Raw genomic sequence first — 23,784 nt, 5'->3', positions numbered from 1 at the left:
TCACAAGTAACAGAAATAAGCACAAATGTCAGAGCATGTCAGAACACCTCCAGGCCCAGAAAACAGCTCAGACCCCAGAGGGTTAAATGCAATGCAGCCTTGGATAAACGTGTCAGTCAAATGTAATAGTTATCAAAAACATGGATTATTCATCACACCTACTATAGCTAAAATGTTCAAAGCATTCAGAAAGTATTTAGACCTCTTTATTTTTCACATTTTATGTTGCAGCCTTGTGTTAAAATGCCTTAATTTTTCTTCACATCAATATACACACCATACAGATTTGTGCTAACGTTGCAAATTTATTCAAAATAGAATCTGAAATGGAGGTCTGAGTTCCAGCAACTGCTGACTTTCCATGGTTATTTACTATTGAGGGTTTTAAGGGGTTCTCTTACACCTAAAAGACTAAAAAACATGAAAGCAAAGGCACAGCAGTGTTTATTAAGTGTACATCTGTTTTCCTCACTAAAGCTGTGCATAAACACTCACTATGGCAAGGCACAAAAACACATTCACTAATCGCTCCATAAACTCTGTTAATTCAGTGTTTAATCTGTCACCACTCTGTCGGACTTCTTGAGGATGAGTTTTCAATAAAAACACTGGCATGTAAACATGTCGTCAAAAGGCAAAGGTCTATTTTCATTACTTTAATCGTTTTAATCAAACAGCTCAAACAATTGCATAGGATACATAAATGGGTGAGGCTACTTTAAATTGAAGAAATTATTTAAAAAGGCGTGTAAGAATAATTCGTTACATTTGACATTTTCATTGAATGACCCGGACGTTGTTTCTTAAACTATATCCCTTTTATATACCAAATAATTAAAAAAAAATTTTGTGGGATTTACTATATAGTGATTTGCATTAGAGCAGTTTTAAACAATGAGACTCTTTTAAATCATGTAAAAAAAAAAATCCCACAATTAATCAAATCCATTGCATTCTTTCACATAAAGTGACATCATTCCCGTCATGCAACCCCATCATTAGTATTATTATGATCATCACCTCGAGTAGCGTGTGTTATTCAGTGTGCTTTACAGGACGCTTCACAGATTTGGTCAGATCGGTCAAATCGACAAGACAGTTTGCAAACATTAGAGTCAAAAACATAAGCATGTCATACAGGCCCAATCTTATATCATTATGACTAATGCTTTATTGTTGTCTAATACTTTTTCACAACATTTTTAATTCATTTAGGCCTGGACAAGCAAGGGTACATCAGCACAATTAAATTTTTGGACCCTCCCCCCCCCATGAGATCCACGTCCAAATCTCGTCAGAAATATATTCTGCATTTGGGAAAAGCAAATTTCACAAAAAGGCCACAAGTTTGCAGCACTGCATACTGAGCATTCCTTACGCAACTTTACAGGTGATTAGAGACACATTCGTTACACTCACAGGTTGAGCATTTTGGTTCAAATCAATGAAAAAGCTTAAAAAGTCGTAACCTCAAAAGTGCAAAAACTTTCTTTTAAATAGTTGGTATGGTCCAAAGTCCAAAGTGGAGAATTACAGCATTTTTCAGGTCAAAAAGTTGACTTTGGAGGAAACAACATTTGTAGTAAACATGATCTTTAGAATAAATCAAACCAAATCAGACAGTCGCAATGAATTTATTACAAATATTAAAAATCCAAGATAATGATTTGTTTAAAGTACTGCTGGCTTCGCTACTAGTACAAGACATTGTTTGTAAAGAAAAAAGCAAGTGTGTGCTAAGACATTGACTGATGACAGCCCAGATCTGCACCAGGAGAGCCGTCGCTGGAGGACTTCATCTTTATAGATTGTTGAGCTCCAGCAGGGTCTGGTCCAGCACTTGGTGCATGTTCAGGTTCTCCTCTTTGGCCTGGGCTAGTTTCTCTGGAGATGTGAGAACAGAAAGACACTTGGTGAGACAGCCTTGATACACAACCTAATGAAAATACAAAAGTATCACAATAAAATCAAATCTTGACAATTATGATATAGGAACTATAGAAATGAGAGGAACGGTTGATCACACACTGTAAAGAACTGCACCTAAACCTGTAATATATAACTGTCCCTGGAGTTCATATTCATGATAAACCCCCCATGGATTACAGTATCTTTCGGTTCCCATATTCCATTTATCAGAACCTTTTATGAGTTTGTGAAGTTTTTGTTCTTCTGTGGTTGCATCAAAGTTTATGTGAAAAAAAACAACAGGAATATTGCAAAAGCACAAGAAGATCGTCACTGCTGGTTATAACATAAAACAGAAATGAAAGTTGTTTCACTTACGACTTCAGGCCAAGTCACATGACCTCGATGCACACCTCAGAAATGATTCTGCAAATGTCTTTTCTTAGGAATTTATGAACACTCAGCAAATAAGATGTTTCACCTCAAGCAAGTGTTACTCACATCTTAATGTTTCCATTCAGTATTTTTATGCAATATACCGAAATGTAAAAACCTAGTGAGGCCCAAACACACAGAAGTCAAAAAGATGAAAGGAAGAAAAAGAGAGGATAGAGATTTCAACAGCAGTAAAATGAAGTTTTCTGATCAGATATTCTTCTTTATATGAGGCCACAGATTTCCCTCCTTTAGAGCTTTGATACACTCAGGTTTGTGGTTTAAACTTCCCCGGATAAACATACTTTAGGCAATTTGTTTTGGCCACTATAAATGAATTTTTCTATTTAGCCACACACAAGATAACGGTGAAAAGCACATTCAGATGCAGTGAATCCTCTAAACTCCACAAACAGAAGTCACTCCTGACCTCAACGATGGCAGAAGTGTAATAACTATAACACTGTTTTGGAGGCTGCAAACCCATGGATGTGAAGTTGATATTAGAGACAGGAGACGTAATAACATCTGTCCGGTTTAGTCAACCGCAGCTGATTTATGCTCTTAAAAGAGTCATCTGAGATGTTACCAGAAGGGTTAACTTCAGTTAACATGTAGTCAATTAATATTACTCAGAACTTAAATGTTAAACTGTAACAAGGACACCTTGGTTATTCAACTAACTTACTTGAGTTAGTTAGACCTACTTTCTTGAACACCTCAAGCTGTGTAAATACAGCACATTCAGGAGAACAATCACATCAGGCATTGTTTCATTCAGTCTTCTAGGTTTGAAACTGAAGCTGAAGTCACAGAAAGTAGCGTTAGAGACGCATCTATGCAAGGACACGACAGAAGCGGCTTCATATACTGTGCTTTATGTTCTGAAATGAGTCCGACTGCAATTTATAACCCAATGTAAGTACGTCTGGAATTCTCTGCGTAGCTGAAATGAGTATGAATGGTCTTTTGTTATGGCAGAAGAACGGCTGGAAGAGGATCTGCTGATCAAGCCTGAGTTTTGAAGGTAACTCCACCAGAGTAATGCGTGCAGACCCGAGCATGGACGTTCATGATGATGAAGAGGTTCGCCACACTTTTTTTTGCATGTTTCTGACCTTAGTGTTCATTGTGATTAATATGAAAAAGCGTGCAGAAGAACATGTCATTAAGCTTTGAGTGGATCCGAGTTCACTTTTTACCTTTTTATGCGAGGGAAAGCCCTTCAGTAGGTTTGCATACAATCCCTGCACTGCCGGATACAGGAGCGCACACACACACACACACACACACACACACACACAACACAGATGAGGACTCGAACACACTCGACAGTTTCTGCACAAAACACTTGCCAAGCGGATCACGGTTCATATCCAACCATACAAGCCTTTTCTGGCCATAGTTCAGCTGTGTCACTGTTCCACACATAAACATGTTTGTGTCAAATTAAATAGATTTCTTCCGATAATGGCATTGAAGTTTAAAATGGCTTATTAAAAAACAATAATTAAAGAATAGACAGAGAAGAAGACTAAGCCTATGACCATTCTCAAAGTGTTAACATGTAGTGTGTGGAGTAAAAATACAGTGAAAGACACAGGCTTTAGAAGACCTTTAGAGGGTTAGTTCACCCACAAATGAAAACTCTGTCATTAATTACTCACCCTCATGTCGCTCCAAACCCGTAAGACTTTGTTCATCTTCACAACACAAATGAAGATCTTCTTAATGAAATCTGAGAGGTTTCCGTCCCTCCATTGACAGATACGCAACTAACACTTTTTCAAAACGTTCATAAAGAAATCATAAAACGAATCCATATGAATTGAGCAGTTTAGTCCAAAATTTCTGAAGAGACAAAATCGCTTTACTTTTTTTAATTTGTGTGTGATGTCTGACGGGTCTGGAACGACATGAAGACGAGTAATTAATGATAGAATTGATATTTTTGGGTGAACTAACCCTTTAAGGGATTCATTCTATGAGTTTTCCTCATTGCAGACAAAGTCCAGACATTTTAAAATGCTTTTTTACTGACGTGATGTTTTTATTATACAAATATAGTTTCTCAAAAACCTATTCGATTCGTTTACATTAGTTGTGCTAGTAATGTCTCTCTTAGCATTAGGAAGACACTTGAGAGTTTGTCTAATGGCCATATTTTTAAACTCTGCATGAACCCGAAATTGCGCCAGAGATTTCTTCCAATAGGGATGTATATGGTCCTAAAGACATTAAGGAATACATATTATTGTCAGTGTTCTGAGTGCCGTCCACAGTGTCTGTTCTTAAGCACTTATTCACGAGTCAGGAACACTCTACACATTCTGCTGACTACATCCCAACTAACTCTCATTACAGTGTCAGGAGACTAACTCTTTAAAAAATGTTTTACGTGTTTATTTTTTTTTTACATCATCAGTACGAAACTTGATAAAGGTTTTGGCACTTGCTAAATAATAATGAAATCATGGACATGGCTTGAAAAGGTTGAACGGTCCTGAAAACAATAGTCACACTTGTATTGTTCGCGGTCAGAAATGAGCGCATTGGAAATTAATGCGAGACAAATTTCATCTATTGGAAATGTTTGGTACTGCACATAAACAATTTTTTTTTAAATATCGACCTCAAATTTGGAACACAGCTTGCTTAGATTTATTGCTTTGATTTTCTCACAGTTTAAGAGTAACACGTTTAGCAAAATATATGCATTTCATATAAAAAAAAAAAAAATGTAATGGTATTTTTGTGCATTTTTTTCACAACTATAAATGTAACATTTTATAACTTTTTCAAGTTAACTTTTTTAATCCAAGTGTCGTCTTATAAAGACACCAAACTGAAGTCTGTGATCGTCTGTGATCCAAAGCATTATGACCGTTTAAGTTGGACATTTCTATTTCAGGTCCATGCTCAGAAAGTGAATAAATGAAGTGTAACTATAATCTAGTACTATCAAATCCCCTAAAAACACAAAATATTAAATAAAAAACAGTATCGAATTAAAATCATACAATCATTTCATTGAAATACATTTTCTTTTGTCATTTTTGACTGACACGAAGAGCACCAGAGGGTTAATATCTGCTAACACTTTATTTCGATGCTCCTCAACAGACATTATACTGACTACAAGTAACTTTGCAACTTAATGTCAGCTTATTCTACTAACACCTAACCTGACAGTCTACTATTTAGTTGACATGTACTTGCAAAGTAACTTATAGTTCGCTGAACATAAAGTGTAACCCATGATTCACCGAAATCCTTCACCACTACCTGAATTATTTACTTTCGCAAATAAAACGGATGATAAATCTGTGATCATGCAAACAAATGAATCTCAAGAAACAGAAGGAAACCGAAAGAAGACATTTAGGACATTTATTACAGCAGCAGGATAAAGTAAAGCAGCACATACGACACAGACGTGCAGTGGAAGAGTCAACACTGATAGACACTAAACATCAGGCTCATCAAACCACCAGTCCTGAGAGGGACAACACACAATGCTGACCTTTCCATTACAGATCATGACAACATCAGGAGAGAAAGACTTGAGCTGCAGCCTACGCTCCATCAGACCCATGTCCGTTTCAAAGTCACATGGAGAAGAAAACAAAACACAACTAGCCAAGTGGACAGTGAAGAGGAGAAGGATGAGGATGAGACGGAGAAGAGCGCGTTTAGAGGGTAGTCATGTCGTTCAGAGCCAGATCCAGCTCCTCGCTGAGCGCTTTGCCCTTGAGTTTCTGAGCGTACACCTCATCTGTGCATCATCCCAGAGGAACGACCGCAGAGAACACACACACACACACACACACACACACAGACAGAACCACACAATGAGCAGAAAAAGACAAAATAATGCCGTCAGATGGAGAACCACAGAGGCCAGTTTCAACTACAACAGTGTGAGATCTTGGTTAGAAAACCTTGGCACAGCAATCCTCACTCAGTCATCTTGATCAGTCACTCGGAAATGAAACTTCATCCGCAAAACCCACGATACATGCTCTCGCGTGTCGTCTACTCATTCACTGAACATCTAAGGTGTCAGTCACCTCACCAAAAAACAGATGACATGCAGTTTCAGTGCATCAAAACGACACCAGACCCATCTGCCGAAACCAACACACTCAACGCCTTCACCGTTTCAGGCAATGTTAGTATAAACCAGCTCATTCTGCTCATGCCGAACAGTTTTTCCATTTTCCTATTACTAATTATGGTTGACAAAACATGGAAGGGAAGTTATAATTGGAATGGCATGTTATGAAGAGTGAGTCATCAAAACTGCTAATACACACAAAGTCCAAACATTGCTGTTATCCTGTCATTAGTACACTGTTTACAGGCAATAACTCTCGACGGTGTACCTTCTAAATCATCAATGGTCTTCTCAAGCTTCGCCACAGACCTCTCAGCAAACTCGGCACGCGTCTCAGCCTAGGGAAAGGAAAATCAACAGTCTCATGAACTCTTGAGCGGAAGACAGTAGAACATTTTACTACGGTCATTTTTCCAATAGTCGATTTGGACTAAATGATAACTTCAGCAATATTACATGAACAACAGTGCTATGGGGGAAACAAACTTCAGTATCCTGTTACACAGGTCACATGGCTTCCAGTTCAGGTGTTTTGTATGTGCGTTGTTAAATATAGAGCTGTTTTACTCCAGATGCCTTCAAAGGAGCATCCAAAATCATCACTTCCTGATAAACTGGCACTAAATATCACTAAGAAAAGTAGGAGAGAGTACTGTATAAAATAATTTTCATATATAATAAATTACTTGCGTCTCATGAAACACAATGAACACGTTTTGGAGGAAGATAACATATAACAGTGTCAAATTCAGAGTGGCTCGCGTCGTGTTTATCACCGGAACCCACAAGCCCAGAGCAAGTTCACCAGCACTACACAGCTGAGACTGGTGTTGTGCCGAATGTTGCACTGCTTCTGATTGGTTCAAACACTGGGGAGACTGCAACCTGATTGGTCAGAAACCTAATCCCAACCATAGTAGGGAGAAAGCAGGGAACATTATGACTTAATAATGAGCTGTCCATGTCTGGATTTCAGAGAGGCTGAAGTCCAAAAACTGCTGAAAACCATGTGTCTGAACAGTGCTTTTATTTGAAATATGCACACGTAGTGACGGAGCAGAGTAATTTCAGTATAGTGCAAGGAATACACACCTCTTTGAGTTTGTCAGTGAGTACTCTGATTTCCTCTTCATATTTGTCTTCCTTTGTGGAGTACTGGGGAATAATTAAAAAAAAAAGATCATTAATGCTGCAGTCATTCAATATTTAACAAATTATTTATAGGCCACATATATTGTTGCATCTGAAATCAGAAGAAGAGCAATGCACAGCTTAGCAAGAGAGATGGCAGTGAAGTCTATGGAGACGGTGAGTGTGAGAAAGATATTTTACTTGACCAACAGGACTGATTTAAAGAGTTCACTTCATTGGCTTATCTCACTCTCTATACAATGCTGTTTTAACAAGGGGAATCTCATTTTAAGTTTGGTTTAAAATTCAGGCATATGTGACACAATACTATGTTGTGCGAAGAACAACACTACAACCACAAACAGAGTGAACAGCAGGGCATTTGGACCTTTAACGCTGACAAATGCTATGAGTCTCTGCCTACCTTCTCAGCCTGGGCCTCCAGGGACTTCAAATTGTTGGTGACATTTTTCAGTTCTTCCTCAAGGTCACCAGATTTGCTATACAACAGTAAGAGATGCAGGAAAAGAAAGGGAAAAGGAGAGGAGAGAGACAGCACTTTGAGAAGACAGGAAAGGCAGCAATTTTAGCTAAAGAGACCCCAACCTCAATGGAACAATCAATGGACCATTCACAGTCCTGAACGTTGCTCACAAACCACTATTTATAGAAAAAGAAGTCCATGCAATGTAGAATATAATGAAAGTTTTGACAGGTCAAAACTAGCTACTTTAATCTGTTTATTTAAATAATGAAAAAGCAATCATTTTCCAAGCTATTTGTTACATAACAGCAGAAATTAAAGTGTGGCATTCCCCAAGGTTCTAGTTGAGGCCCCTTTACTTTCTGCAAAAGATGCGTTTCAGTGGCACAGGGATAAAGCCGAGAAGAGCAGCAGAGGAGGTCACAGACCTCAGAAAGAGAGGACAAGTATAAAGAAGCCGGCGTTAGCACGCTACGTCAGTCTCTCAGCAGTACCTCTTCCTCTCCGGCCATCATGGATTTCATATTCTGGTCCATGAGTCTAAGTTCCTCCTCCAGCTGCCTGACTCGACTGGGTTAGTCCACAACAGGCCAGTGGGGGGTGGGGGGGGTAATGGGGGAGACACGGGATGAGGAACAACGGAGCATGCATTTGGAAAACGGGGAGAAAGGACAATCAGAAACCTTGCTGTTGTTCAATGACCCTGAGCGCTCTTCTGTTACTAATTACAGAGCACTTGCAGCCCCTGAAGACTGTGGGAATCCTGGAGAATTTTACCTTCCAGTTCTGACAGAGATCAGGTCTGTCAAGTCCACTCAAAATGACAACTGAGAGATAATATCATTTAGCTGGATGCAGCTTTGTCATTTGTTTCAGGGACCACAGACATGCATATCAAACTCAGTTATTCATGCAAATACATTTATAATGCACTTCTGTTACCATCATAATGTGGACACATACACACATACATGTTCCACACATTTTTGAATAAACCAATACATTTTTGTTCCCACTGTATTCTAGCAAGGAGTTTAAAGGAGAACTCCGGTCAATTTTAACATTGAGCTCATTTTTTTGTAAATTTGGAGTGCTGTCAGTACAGAGAACAACGACAAAAATCGGTGTTGCCTACATCGTGTTATCCTCTTTTTAAAATTTGCACCCTGTTGACTTCAATGGGGCAAGTTTTAAACCTGCTTTTAGCCTCTTAACATCCTTGATGTGTCATTACAAGTGCACAGGTCATGTGAGTGATTCCTTCAGAGTGATCACGGGTGAATCTGACTGCAGTAGATGTGAAAGATATTAATAAAAATGATGTTTATTCAGCCAGCGCACATACCTGTATTTACATCCTGTTTTCGGTCAAAGTCCATAGTAATCGATTGTCGAGTTCACGCGCATGATCATAGGTACTAAACCAATGCACCCGAACTCGACAATCGATTACTGTGGACTTCGACTGCAAACAGGATGTAAATACAGGTATGTGCGCTGGTTGAATAAACATCATTTTTATTCATATCTTGCACATCTACTGCAGACAGATTCACCGTGTTCACTCTGAAGGAATCACTCACATGACCTGTGCACTTGTAATGACACATCAAGGATGTTAAGAGGCTAAAAGCAGGTTTAGTACTTGCCCCATTGAAGTCAACAGGGTGCAAATTTTAAAAAGAGGATAACACGGTGTAGGCAACACCGATTTTTGTCGTTGTTCTCTGTATTGACAGCACTCCAAATTTACAAAAAAATGAGCTCAATGTTAAAATTGACCGGAGTTCTCCTTTAAGGAGCAGTTATCCAAACGCAGATTAAGCCTGTTCATGTTATCATGTCAGTGCTAGTAAAAAACTAAGTGTATCAGAAATATCCATGACTACAGACACCACTGTGTTTGCAACTAACAAGGTTACTGATGTTTTTATTTAATGATGTTTTATAATAATGCAATAGTCCAATCTCAACGAAAGAGTTGCATGTACTTACGCCTCAGCCACTTCAGCTCGTTCCTCAGAGCGCTCGAGCTCACCCTCAAGAATCACCAGTTTACGCGCCACCTGCACTCACACACACCAATACACACCATTTTACAGCTATTCATTTATTACAGTCAAATAGCAAAGATCTGTAAAGTCAAGTTAAGAAGAAGGAAGTCAATCCCCAATAAACAATCATTCAAGTTTAGGTATTATGACCAATCTTCTGCACTAAAACAACAACAAAATTACTATATGAGCTCGGCCACCACAGCATAGACGGCCACCAGCAGCCTTTCAGAATTCAGCAGCCAGTAAATTCCCTTGTGACCAGCAGTCGTTTAACCCGTGCCATGCTCACCTCCTCATATTTGCGGTCCGCCTCCTCAGCGATGTGTTTGGCCTCCTTCAGCTGCATCTCCTGGATCTCCATCTTCTCCTCATCTTTCGTTGCTCTGTTCTCTATCACCTTCATTCCTCTGTGAGAGAAAAGCACACATTCAGGCAATGCCATGAACAGACTACACAGGACTGAGGTATTTCCTACAAGGCTTTGTTCACACAGTGCACAAGATATCTAGTACTGACTGTCCACTTTACCAAGAGACCTAAGAGAGTAGCTAGTATTGTGGAAAAACATGCATCCATGTTTTATTGTCTGACCTAGACTGAATCTGATTTCCAGCATTCATTTTCAGTAAAACTTTCTTTTATCATGCAGACTGCGCACTTTCATTGTTTTGTTAAGCCACACTTTTATTTACCCTTGATTTTTTTTGTGGGTATTATGATTTAAGACGATTTTGTCTTTTGTTTTGCTTTGTTGTCATATTGTCTTGAAACTCATAAATAAAGTATTAAAAAAAAAACATGCATCCATTTTCCAAACCGCTTGTCCTATGTAGGGTCATCGGGAATGCTGGAGTCGATCCCAGTGTCCGGGATGAAGGATCTCCAATGACCAAAAAACTACTTGAAACCATCTACAAATCTGGCTTGAATCTTGCTGTCTATTTTTGTTCATATTAAACAATGTATGCGAGTCAAATACATAAAACACTGCGGCTGTGAACAAAGCCCAGATGTGTGGTTAAGGTGTGGAGTCAAGTCCCCTTCATTTATATAGCGCTTTTAACAACACAGATTGTTCCAAAGTGATAATAGGGAATGAGTGTGAGCAGGACACACCTCTCGCTCTCGTCCGCAGCTTTCTCGGCCTCCTCCAGCTTCTGCAGCGCAGTGGCGAGTCTCTCCTGGGCTCGATCTAACTCCTCCTCCACCAGCTGGATACGCCTGTTCAGGGACGCCACCTCCGCCTCCGCCTGCCAGCACAGCAACACCACTCAATGCAACACATGCGGGACAAATGCGGCTCGCCATGAACGGTTTGGATAAGGTGATGGCGACATGTGACGTGAAAATCTTTCGATTAATGTCAAATTAAGTGGAACATTTTTATGACTCCTCCTTTTGTTTTCCAACTCCTCTGACTCCAACCACATATCCTTTTTGTATTGTTGTTTCCTCAGAAGTGGGCCTTTTGAAAAAGCGTAGGCTGTTAGTGTTTCACGCACTGATCTGTATAAATGACTGGATTGCTCATTGCGTGCTCGAGCGGCCATCTTACGAGGGCATCAATGACGTACAGCCAAAACACGGAGCTAAAATCACCCGATTTGCAGCGTATCAGACGCACAGGAATAGATTTTAAGATACATGCATCTACATTAATTGATACTTCGAACATTATCCGTAGTGTTTATGGTCTTTTCAGGCAGGATAAACGATTTTTAGAAATCATTAAGATTCTTTATGTACATAATTATGCATTAAACATTCAAATTAAATTGAATTTGAATTTTTTTGGCTTTTAGTATGAATATGTTAGTCTTACTGTTATCTATAAGCTAGTGTACTCCAAAACAATGACAAAATTTGCATATAGAAGATATAAGCATTCAAAACTCAATATGGATCAGTGATTTTGAAGATATCACTCTGCACTTCAGCCCCTCATCAGATTTCCTGTCCAATCAAATGCTCTCTAGCATCTGAAGCTCCGCTCCCGAATAGACGCTGAAGCTGCGGCTGAAATCGGTCACTTGTTCACACATTTACTATTTTCTCCATGGTGAATGGCAGATAGTGCACTATATAGGGGATAGGGAGTGATTCAGACAGTGTGAATATGTTTTCTATCGAGGCGAATGAAGTCTGGTTTCATGTTAGTGTCATGTGAACCGCCGCTGGCCCGGTCCAGAGACACGATACACAGACCGGATCATGTGAGTATTTTAAAGCGATATGGAGGAGATTAGGAGGAGAAACGATTAGAGATTAGGAGAAAACTGTGATATTAACAAAACTCTATTGGCTATTTTAGAAAAGGGGAGGAGCTATTTGATAAGCCCCGCCCTCTCTTCCTGTTTCAGTGGAAATTACATCAACACATTGAATAATGCTGTGCGTATCAAGCCACTTCAGTTGGCCTTTAAGCATGAACCTATATCTGGGATTATTAACAGAAATGATGATGATTTTTGGGTGAACTATACCTTTACATTTTCTTTAAACTCCATTGTATGACAAAAAGTGTTCATCAAAAAGACAGAACACAATACTAAAACACAGTGACAATGTTTTCTGCACCATTATGCACTACAACACTTTTACTAATCTATAACGCGAAACACACAGGGTTGTAGTGTGGTCTGATTCCAAACCCTAGACAGGAAAAAAAGATGGACGACCCGTCTTCCAAAAAAAAGCCAAAATATCCCAGTAACGGTCATTACCGATTACGTCAATCACAGGCCGAGTCTGTGCAGTAGTGGAGCCGTGGTGTCAAGGTCCTGCCCACACTCACACTCCTGCACACTCATTCGCTAACACAGCTGTCAATCATCACGTCACACCACGTTTTATAGCATCAAATAACTAACTAATACCAAACTTACTGGAGAAACAAACACTTGAACATACGGCTGTGTGATAAGAACTAAAAGGACAGAAACCATCTTCAGAAAATAATTATTTGAAGTGTAATTGGATTTTTTTGTTTTGTCTCACGTCCCATTCGATTACATGGAGAGGCCGGAGTTTATGAGCTATACCGCAGACAGCCACCAGGGGGCGATCGAAAATGCTTTAGCTTCACTTCTCAGCAAGTGTGCGACACACTTGTTCCACATTGCTGAGTATTTTCTCCTTAAAACGGCTCGAAAACACGGTTTGAAATCGCTGCCGTTTCTGACGTCACAAACTACCTCGTAACCAATCAGATCAACGTGTGGATCTCTGAGCTGAGTGAGATTTATGATTTAACATTTTTTTTCCAAATATTTCTTTCTCAAAATCACTACATTCATTGAACCGTTAAGGAATCAGAATTGTTACATATATACACAATACATTTAAATGAAAGATGCTTTTATCCAAAGTGACTTTTATTGCATTCAAGCTATTCATTTTATCATTTCATGCATTCCCTACGAATTGTTATGATTCCCATCCCAATTTTTTTGTGGCTACAAAGAAGCAGATTTTCCCATCAGAGACAGTAACATTCTCTATGAATGCATGGATTGCTGGATTTGAAAGTTAAACTTTAAAAATGCAAAGTTCACTAGGTAAAGAGGGTTGAGAATGATCACTGTGTCAACTGTTTGTCCAAGTCTTTAATAGCTAACTACATGCGAACACTGCAATTACTATGTCAAATGTGGGAACGTTGGACCACATCACTACATAAAGCATGCACTGAACATGAATAAATGCTTGGTCAGTTTCTCATTTTAAAGAATGCAGAAAAACAGCACGCCTGTAGGGCAAGTCTGATGTCATCCCTCTGATAAACCCTTACAACAATAGTTGTACTAGCAAAACAACAGTGCTCAGTACAAAGGTGGCCTAAATCTTTTGTGGGTTAAGGCCATGCCCGCCCGCTATAGCTATTTTCATTGCAAAATCCAGGAGAAAATACAAAAATAAAACATCCAAGCAACATATCTGACGCTTTTGCTCTGGCCTACCGGAAAAGCAAATGTTCTACAGTAAACCATGTTGCTGATCCTGTAGCTCAGTCAGATCAGTCACACACTGAAAACTATTGCTATCAAACTCAGGTTACCAACATCAACATCATTTCATGTAACTAGCCGTACTTTGTGCACATGTAACGTTATCTTTATTAAATCTCTGACTACTTTCAGATTACTCATTATTACTTTACCCAAATGCAATTTGATAAACATAGAATAATGATTTATATTTTAGAGCTGTTCAGAGCCAAAGCACAACCAAAACAAAGTTTTGAAAACTGACTTTTTATGCATTTTCTTAATAATGGAGGCCCCGGAGGAAAAAAAGACGGACAACAACACCGTATGCAATGCGGCTGCTGTTACTTTATCTCTGTTATATTTACAATGTTATCTCATATTTCGCTCTTAATAGTCTATTTATAAACACATTCAATTTCTTTAACCTGAACTATTGTTACAATCACGACTGAAAACAAAAACAGCATTCAATCTTTGTCCCTCAGCTAAAGTTAAATGATACTAAAAGCACCAGTAGGTGGCTACCAGTACCTGTATTTACATCCTGTTTTCGATCGAAGCCCACAGTAATCGATTGTCGAGTTCTCCACTGTTGCTTAGTTACCTATGATCACGCGCGTGAACTTGACAATCGACTACTATGGCCTTCGATCGAAAACAGGATGTAAATACAGGTATGTGCGCTGGCCGAATTAACTTCATTTTTATTCATATCTTGCACATCTACTGCAGTCAGATTCACCCGTGATCACTCTGAAGGAATCACTCACATGACCTGTGCACTTGTAATGACACATCAAGGATGTTAAGAGGCTAAAAGCAGGTTTAAATATTGCCCCATTGAAGTCAACAGGGTGCAAATTTTAAAAAGAGGATAACACGGTGTAGGCAACACCGATTTTTGTCGTTATTCTCTGTACTGACAGCGCTCCAAATTTACAAAAAAATGAGCTCAATGTTAAAATTGACCGGAGTTCTCCTTTAAACAGTTAGTCATTGAATCATTCACTCAAGTGATTGGTTCAAAGCGGCTGATTCAAGTGAGTGAGTCGCCGAGTCATTCATTAGAACGATTCATTCAAAAACGTTGATTCATTCAGTAACGAAACTGAAATCGTGCTGTTAATGTTAGGATGTATTCTTGTTGGCAAAATAGAGCAAAAACAGAGTGAATTGAGTCTGATTTGACCATCCAATAGCCTATTAACTTATTGTTTGTTAAATTGTTGTATAAAATTAATATCACATTTGCAAACGCACTGATATTCTGGAAAACAGCACTCTTGCTCGTGTGATACTGCAAAAACAAGAACTTGCACGGAGACTTTTTGCACCATATCTTGGTTTTTGGAGGCATTTTTATTCATTTTGGTGGCAATTTTGCCCCAAGCCCCCATTAAACTCAGACCCTGGCAGACTTTAGTCAGGTTAGACGCCATACTGAATTTAACACGGATGAAAACGAGACGGAGGAATAGACGTACAGTCTTTACAATGGCACACACTAGATCATGTCATTTTCACAACTGTTTTACTGAGATCTTTTTTCTCTCTGTAAAGTCGTGTCATCAGCTGAACAACAGCACAACACACTGAATGCACTGTATTTTTGTCCCTTGTTTTCACTCCTGTCAGAAATGAAATCTGGCGCTACCCTGATTAAGGTCTATTTGCTCTCTATCCTGATGTAAACAACCACCACTTCTCTTACCGGATGACAAGAACACAAGAGGATTATCCTGTTCTGGGTCAGATGAACTCAAGTGTCCACCTTCAGGAGGACCAAAACATGCATAATCCCTAGTTTTAACTGACCACTTGTTTCACATATCCATAGGTCCATGTCATAGAAAGAGCTTAAGTTTGATGTGAGAGATGATTTGAGTCTGTGCGTCACACCTGACCTCTATATGAACTCTAATCCTGCATTAGCTCAAGTGTCATCTGTTCAACCTCAAGCACAAACTTCTTTTGCTGATATTGTTTCATTCACTGTTTGTTCTACCTACGGAAACTGAAATCTGGATAATGTGTTTATAAAGTGAAATTAATGTTTTGATTTGGTTTAAGAAAATTGGAGCATACAATGACACTACATTGAAGAACAACGGCTTTACGTTTGCCACCCGCATCTAATACGAGCGTTTAATAAAGATATTGCGGTCATCCAGACCTTACAACAGGGGTTTTTAATCGTTTAGATGCCACAGACCCCCGAATATGACCATCTTCATGTGAGGGACCCTCATGCTAACACGGAAAAGGCATGTATCTTTTACAAACACACAATTTATACTCAGAAAATTCTATTAAGCCACTCAACTATAGTAATGCAGTTTTTAAATCTAATTCAGTTTATTTATATTAATAAAAATTGTTATTTAATTATTTTAATCTAGATTAATCTATTTAATAGATTATTAACTTACCAATCTTTTTATTGCAACCACATTTTTTATTTGTATCTAACTTTTTCCATATTTATTTTACTTGTATTATTTTTATTTTATTTGTACATGTTTTTTGTTTTTTTTACAGACTTTCCCCCTTGTGGCCCCGGACCCCAGCATGAAATCCCCTGGCCTGTGAAGGCCCCTTCCCACACACAGCAGACTGTTATTGCTCTTGCACTGACACACACTGCAGTGAACAGGCTTTGAGGTGAGCAGCAGGCCGGTGTGTGTGTGTGTGTGTGTGTGTCTCACTCACTCTCTCCCTGCCCTGCCGCTCCAGGTCCAGCTCTCTCTGCAGGGTTTCTGCCCGGTCCTCGGCATCATCCGCCTGGAGCTGGAGGCCCTGGATCTTCCTCTTCACGGCCTCTATCGAGGTGACCGAGGCCATGCCCGCGGACACCGCTCTCAACGCCGGCACACACCGCGACACGGGCAGGACAGCAGCGAGACCGCTCTATAATCACGCGTTCATGCTCAACACGGCTTGGTTTAGTTCTTCCTCCAGTGTTTTTATCCAGAAGTGGTCAAGTTTAGCTCAGAGCGAACCGAATCGCCGCCGAGTGGTGTATTACTCAGAGCCTCAGCGGGAGAAGCGTAAGCGGATTGACGCCGGTGAACAGATGCGCGCGCAGCTCTCAGGTGATCAGACCCTCCCTGACACAACCACTGAACTGAAGAAACCAGTGCTTGACCTAGCGCATTGATGAAATGGAGACAGGAGATTCATTCCCCATTTTCAGAATCTGTGGTCAGATATTAATAATGATGTAATTCCTAATAAAGTCAAAGAAACTCACTTTAAAATATTTTTGAAAGCCAAATTATTTTGATCCATTACAAAGTTTTTATGTTTATTTTTTAGGTGTTTTACAAATTTGTCACTATAACTGATATAATGGTCTTGTTTATGGATTTTGATACTGGTTTATTGGAAATGGATAATATAACTAAAATTCTAATTTTATTTGGTAAATATCATATAGGCTACATAAAGCAAAATGTACCAAATGGTAGACTAGTTGCGACTGACTTGAAGTTTTTTATGACTCTCTGACTTCAATACAAGTGTAAAGCCGTTAAGACATCTCAGCTGTTGAAAAGAATAGGTATACTTGATGTATTAGATCAAGATGTATGATTGATATTTTGATACAAGATGCAGAAAGATCTACATTTTTGTAGGACTCTGTATCCCTCTATTGTTATTGCAATAAAAAAGGCCATCGCTGTCAGCTCCAGGGATTCTCCTCAGCACTCATTACAGGCTTAGTTCACACAAAAATGAAAATTAGCCCATGATTTACTCACCCTCAAGCCATCTTGGGTGTATATGAATTTATTCTTTCAGCTAAACACAATATGAGTTATATTAAAACATATCCTGGCTCTTCCCAGCTTTATAATGGAAGTGCAAGTTTTTGAAGCCCAAAAAAGCGCATCCATCCATCATAAAAGTAATCCATGCGACTCCAGGGGTTTAATAACGGCCTTCTGAAGCAAAGCCATGTGATTTTGTAAGAAAAATATCCATGTTTATAACTTTATAAACTATAATCACTGGTCGGATCTGGGCCGACACTATCCTGCTGTCTGGGAGATGAGTGATAAACGTCTCAGAGATGTACGTGTGCTATCAGGGGATCTGCTCACATTCATCACAGTTTATTCATTCATAAAACGTTTGTAAAAATGTTTGTAAATAGCCTACTTATTAAAAATGTATGTCTTAATTAACTAAACTAAAATTAAGCACAACTCATTTTTTGAAGTGAGGAGGCTATTTTATGTTTTTAATCATTCAATCTCAGGAAGGATGAAGGAGCTTATCGCACAGTGATTTGTGCCTTTACATTATATTAATACAAATAACAGTATTATTGAGACTGTATGAATATTTCATTACAAGTAGCCACCCAAACTTTTTGTGAGCTGAATTTTTTTTATTTTTTTTTAAACTTGAAGTAGCCTACAATATTTAGGTTAATATTTCAATAATTTAATGACTTACACATATTCACGATTGTCTGACGGTGGTTAATGGTCATATGACATGCAAATTAAAAAACTAATTTTAGTAAAAGTGATTTTTTTTAATAGTTTTTATTTTAAAAATATTGAAATCATTACTAGCCTATTAGTAGTAGTAGTAGTAGTAGTAGTAAAATCCATATAGGAATTTTATAAAGTTTTCGTTAAAGAGTTATAAGCCATGAACCAAGACAATCACAACACTACAAACTTTGATTTGAAGCTAAAAAGTATTTGAAAACTAAAGAGGTACAAGACTGAACTGAGCGGCTTTAGTGACTGAGTAAACTACAATCCCATGAAGCATTGCGGACAGCATAATCAAATTAAATATAATAGAGAAATATAAAACTACCCATTTAAAACGTTGATTATACATAGGCTATATATAAAAACAAAATTTTAAGTTTAATGCAAAATATGCATATATATATATATATATATATTCAAATATTTCAGTATTTTCAGAGCGTAAGGAGATCGGCTCGTCATTCGCAGTGCATCATGGGAGTGGGCGGAGCTAACGAGATCTTTTGCTTGTTTCGACACTCTGATTGGTGGTATTTCTGTGCAGCATCATTAGCAATGTAGTTTTTCACCAGGAATTCCACTGGTAAACACAATTATTTTTAAAATAAGCTGAAATAATTGACCGACGGCTTCAACAGAAGCAAATACCATCGATGAACAGCCTCGTAGCTCACAGCAGGGCCGTCTTCTTCAGGAGGTTTCTACTTCAGTTTCATTGTGACTTTAACCACTCATACGCCTTCATTGTAAAAGAGAGTTTGGATCAATCCTATTTAATGATTGTTAGCAACTCTGCATTCCTGGCTCTGTTGTCTGTTTAGAGACAAGAGATACAGTGACTCAATGTAAAACTTAGGACATTTTGTTAAAATTAAGTAAAATTATGTCATAGAGAGGCTTATGAATACTCAGATGTAAATTAACTTATAGACTACTGTATCTGCTGCACTCTTGGTCACCTGCTGTCTAGATCTTATGTACTCAAACTGTGCATTTGATAACCATGAAGCAGGACGTCCCAGTCAGACTGTCCTCAGCCCGATCCCTTCATGAACTCTGAACAGGAGCACTGGAAGTCCTGACGTCACTTCACTGTAAACAAATCACTGCATTCCTCTGATTTCTTTCCTTTTTAGGCCACGAATTAATGGTGCGAATACAGTACAACACACACAGAGTTGAGAGTTCCCGACACACACTCAAACACCACGTTTAAAGGAAGAACTCAAGGCAAAGATATATTTATAAAAGTCTCCGGACTGAAAACTTCTACTGTGGTTGCCAAAGTCTTGTAACTCATGAACACGTGACTTGTTTTTCAGATGTAACTAGTTAATAATTGTCATGTATTATACTGATAGAGCAGGATGGGCTCCCTAATAAAGGGAATTGCAAAAATACTAATATTTAACACTGCAAACCTAACAATATAGTTTATACCTGAACAAGAATGTATTAGATGTGGTACAGAATAGCAAGTATTGCACAGCCATGGGATGTACTGTACACTGTATAACCTGAAAGTAACTTTTATTTTGGTCATCATTATGAAGATTACTGGATATTTAGATTTAATATGAATTCACATTCACTCTTTATTTTGAGTGTGTTTAGCTTTGGAAACACGACAGCTGTTAGTTAACCATTTACTGCTGCTGTGAGTCCCACTCCCTCTCTGAACCCGGTGTTTGGAGAAGTCTCAGCACACACGGCATCTTCTGAGAGGAGCTGACAGTGTTTATGAAGTGTTTGGAGAATATGATCCTGCTCGACACCTTCTCCAGAGCAGCTGCTGACAGGATGATTGACAGCTCGAGCACTGAGCTGCGCATGCGCTGTACTGACGGCCGCCACACGAGGGCGCGCGCGCGCGAGCTGAACACATTACGAGCTCTGGATATTATGATTTTTGAACACCGGCCTATTTTTATGACAATTACGATTTTCATACTGTGTGCGTATCATTGTGATACATATGTATTATTATCCATATATATATATTTTAACCTGGACCACAAAACCAGTCATAACAAGGGTCAATTTTTTGAAATTGAGATTTATATAGGCTATCATCAGAAAGTTTGAAGACTTTCCATAAGCTTTTCATTGATGTATGGTTTTTTAGGATAGGACAATATTTGGCCGAGATACAACTATTTGAAAATCTAGAATCTGAGGTATGGTTGCAAAAACATCTAAATATTGAGAAAATCGCCTTTAAAGTTGCCCAAATTAAGTCAATGTTGCTGCATCCACTCACAAAAATACATTTTTGATATATTTACGGTGGGAAATTTACAAAATATCTTCATGGAACATGATCTGTACTTAATATCCCAATGATTTTTGGCACAAAATAAAAATCGATCATTTTGACCCATAAAAAAATATTGTTGTCTATTGCCACAAATATGCCCGTGCGACTTATGACTGGTTTTGTGGTCCAGGGTCACATATGTGATCCTTACTTTAATTATGGGGAGAAATATTCCTGAATTTGCATTTGTGGGATTCATGCGAAATATTTAGCCTTCTAATGAGGTGTCAGTGGTGTGTGTTCTTTAGAAAGGCAGTGTGTAATTGCACCCGGGTTGAATGAGAGACATATGTGATGTGTGATGATGGTCGTGTGTGTGTGTGTGTGTGTGTCACTCACGTCTGCGGCCTTCTTCTCGGCCTGCTCGAGTTTCTCCTGAGCGTCCTTCAGTGACTCTGAGTATTTGTCCAACTCGTCCTCCACACCCTTCAGCTTCTTCTGCAGGGCCAGGAGCTCCTCTTCCAGCTACACACACACACACACACACACACACACACACACGTTGGGTTTTCATGTTTTATGGGGAACATACTCATCAGACAAAACTTTCTGCATTTTTACATTTAAAAAAAAACTCATTCTGAATGATTGTTCAGACACTTGTTTCCTCATTTTCACACACACTCACGCTCAATAAACCTGTGTAGAAACCTTTGCATTTTTAGTCCCTTTATTAATTCATTGTCCATATGGGGCCATTTTTCCACCTGGAAAAAAAGTAATTGTAATGACATTTGATCCCCACAAACACAGCAAAATATGACTGACCCACACCCAGAACACCCGTGTAGAGCTAAAACTACGGGTCCCGTCTCTGAAAACACAGTAAAATGAGGTGGTCAAAAGCGTTTCGCCTAGTTTTATTCACTTATAAACTTGTGTTTCTCCACATTTTGGAAGATCATTCCCCATCAAGTAAAGTGTCCTCCATCTGAACTGACTGATAAACGATGATCTCTAAATCCCGTCTCATAAACGGGTCATTGGTCTGGTTGGGAATATGAAGCTGTGGAGAGTCAGCTTCCAAACCACAACCCATTAACCGTATCATCACACACACTCAGTGTCATAAACCAGCCTCTCTTTATTGCTCAGTTCACACACACAGCCCATACCGCTGCAGAAATAGACACAGCTTTATAGGAGAGAGCTCATAAACCGAGACAATGCGCTCATGATGGATGGCGTCCCAGCGGCCCGTCTGCCGGAGCGGGACAGGCTCGGGAACACAGGTATGAGGAGCGCCAAACGCTGCGGCTCCAGATGGGACAGAGCCTTGATCCCATTATGTTGAAGAATTTCATGAAGGTGGAGCGGGACAGAAAAAGCTCAAGGACAGCATGTGTGACCAACAGAGGCCTTGGGACAGGAATAGAGGGAGTTGTGCCATCGGGACACAGGCTTTCGGGACATTACAGTCTTTGTTCAAACAAAAACTGCATTAGATCAATGATCGGAGCACACGACCAATCCAATTCTAATGAGATATCTTGAGATCACTGATTCAAAATCAAATGGACATATAATGCATGTGCTCCAATGGAAAAGCCAGCTGCACTTCCATTATGGAGAATGACAGTATCCTTTGATGGAAAAGCCTTCTTTAAATGGCTTTTACTAAAATAGGGCCCGTCGAGTTCAGTCAAGCGATGGAAACTGTCGGCCCTCCTCTTAATCAGCCGGCTGTAATAAAGTATACCTGCTGAAATATGCTAACATATTTACACTTCTATATTTGGCATCGGTCACTTCAGTTAGGCATGATTGACAGGTCTTAAGGAACAAGACTATTAATAGCTCCACGTATCACAAATGCTGGACCATAAACTGGGATTAATCATTGGTTTTGGAGAGAAGTTGATGCCAATAACCACATGATTACTGATCACTCATCATACAGAACACAGAAAGTCAGATTATATGATTTCTGTGAGCACTCTAGGGAAACTTTTTTCTGATTTTTAAATTCTGGCTATAAATTATTTTGTAATAAACCATTTATATCACTGCTCAGACAACACCTCCTCAACCTTTTCCTGATTTCATCTCGTGGACGTGTAGAGAGTCTCAGTGAATGCGTTTACCTGTTTGCATTTGTCCTCGGCGCCTTTCTTGTCAATCTCAGCCTGTTCTGCGCGGTCGATGGCGTTCTCCTTGTCCAGCTTCAGCATCTGCATTTTCTTCTTGATGGCCTCCATGGTTGATGTGTTGTGTTTCCGCTAGCAGCCGAGGAGAAGAGAAGAGGAGAAGAGGAGAAGAGGAGAGCTTGTTCTGGGAGACAGCAGAGAGGAAACCCCTCCAGAGGAACTCTGGGCTTCTTTGGACACTTCTCTGAAGAGTCTGGGAGAGTGCCGTCCCCTCGCTCTGATTCGTCCCGCTGGAGGGGCTCAGCGTTTGATCCTGAGCTTTTGTCCATGTTTGGGAGGCTCTGGATCCTCATTCTCCAGTTAGACTTAAGAAGAGGTCAGGATTATTCAGTGCCTGAGAATAAAAACAGCTACTGATGTAATCATACATTACTCTCTCTGCATTCAGTGCATCACAGCTTTAACACGGATCTTTTTCTCATAGTCTCTTAAAGATGCTGTAATTCTAGTATGTGCTCTGATGACTTCACTGCCTGGACATGGACTTTTTTTTCTTTATGAACACATTGCATAAAATGCTGAATTTGTTTACAGTTTAAACTTCTTTTTTAAATGTCTTTAGACAAATGAGAAATAATTCAATTAATAAAAAAAAAAAAAAAAAAAAGTATAGCGCTTTTCACAATACACATCATTTCAAAGCAGCTTTACAGAAAATGCATGAGCCCAGATTACAGTTTAGAGTGAT

At 39.1% G+C, this 23,784-nt stretch overlaps 1 protein-coding gene across 8 annotated transcripts; it reads right to left on the bottom strand.

The window, feature by feature from the left end:
- Positions 1-188: 188 nt before the first annotated feature.
- Positions 189-23,315, bottom strand: tpm2 (tropomyosin 2 (beta)). Of its 8 annotated transcripts, none has more exons than XM_079862203.1 (9): positions 23,034-23,315; positions 21,289-21,414; positions 11,249-11,382; positions 10,422-10,539; positions 10,071-10,141; positions 8,570-8,645; positions 7,553-7,615; positions 6,729-6,798; positions 191-1,884 (listed from the first exon to the last, which is right to left on the bottom strand). In XM_079862203.1, exons 1-9 carry the CDS (start codon positions 23,145-23,147, stop codon positions 1,802-1,804), a joined length of 855 nt encoding a protein of 284 aa, XP_079718329.1. In that variant the 5' UTR covers positions 23,148-23,315; the 3' UTR covers positions 191-1,801. The 8 variants fall into 8 exon arrangements, with proteins under 8 accessions (XP_079718333.1, XP_079718329.1, XP_079718331.1 ...); XM_079862201.1 differs by lacking the exon at positions 8,570-8,645 and adding an exon at positions 8,016-8,091 and having other exon boundaries at positions 199-1,884; positions 23,034-23,281; XM_079862200.1 differs by lacking the exons at positions 191-1,884; positions 8,570-8,645 and adding exons at positions 5,720-6,118; positions 8,016-8,091.
- Between the last annotated feature and the right edge of the window lie 469 nt (positions 23,316-23,784).

Source organism: Squalius cephalus (genome assembly GCF_949319135.1).
Source record: "Squalius cephalus genome assembly, chromosome: 24".
NCBI lineage: Eukaryota > Metazoa > Chordata > Actinopteri > Cypriniformes > Leuciscidae > Squalius > Squalius cephalus.
This window is presented reverse-complemented; position numbering and strand designations above follow the sequence as displayed.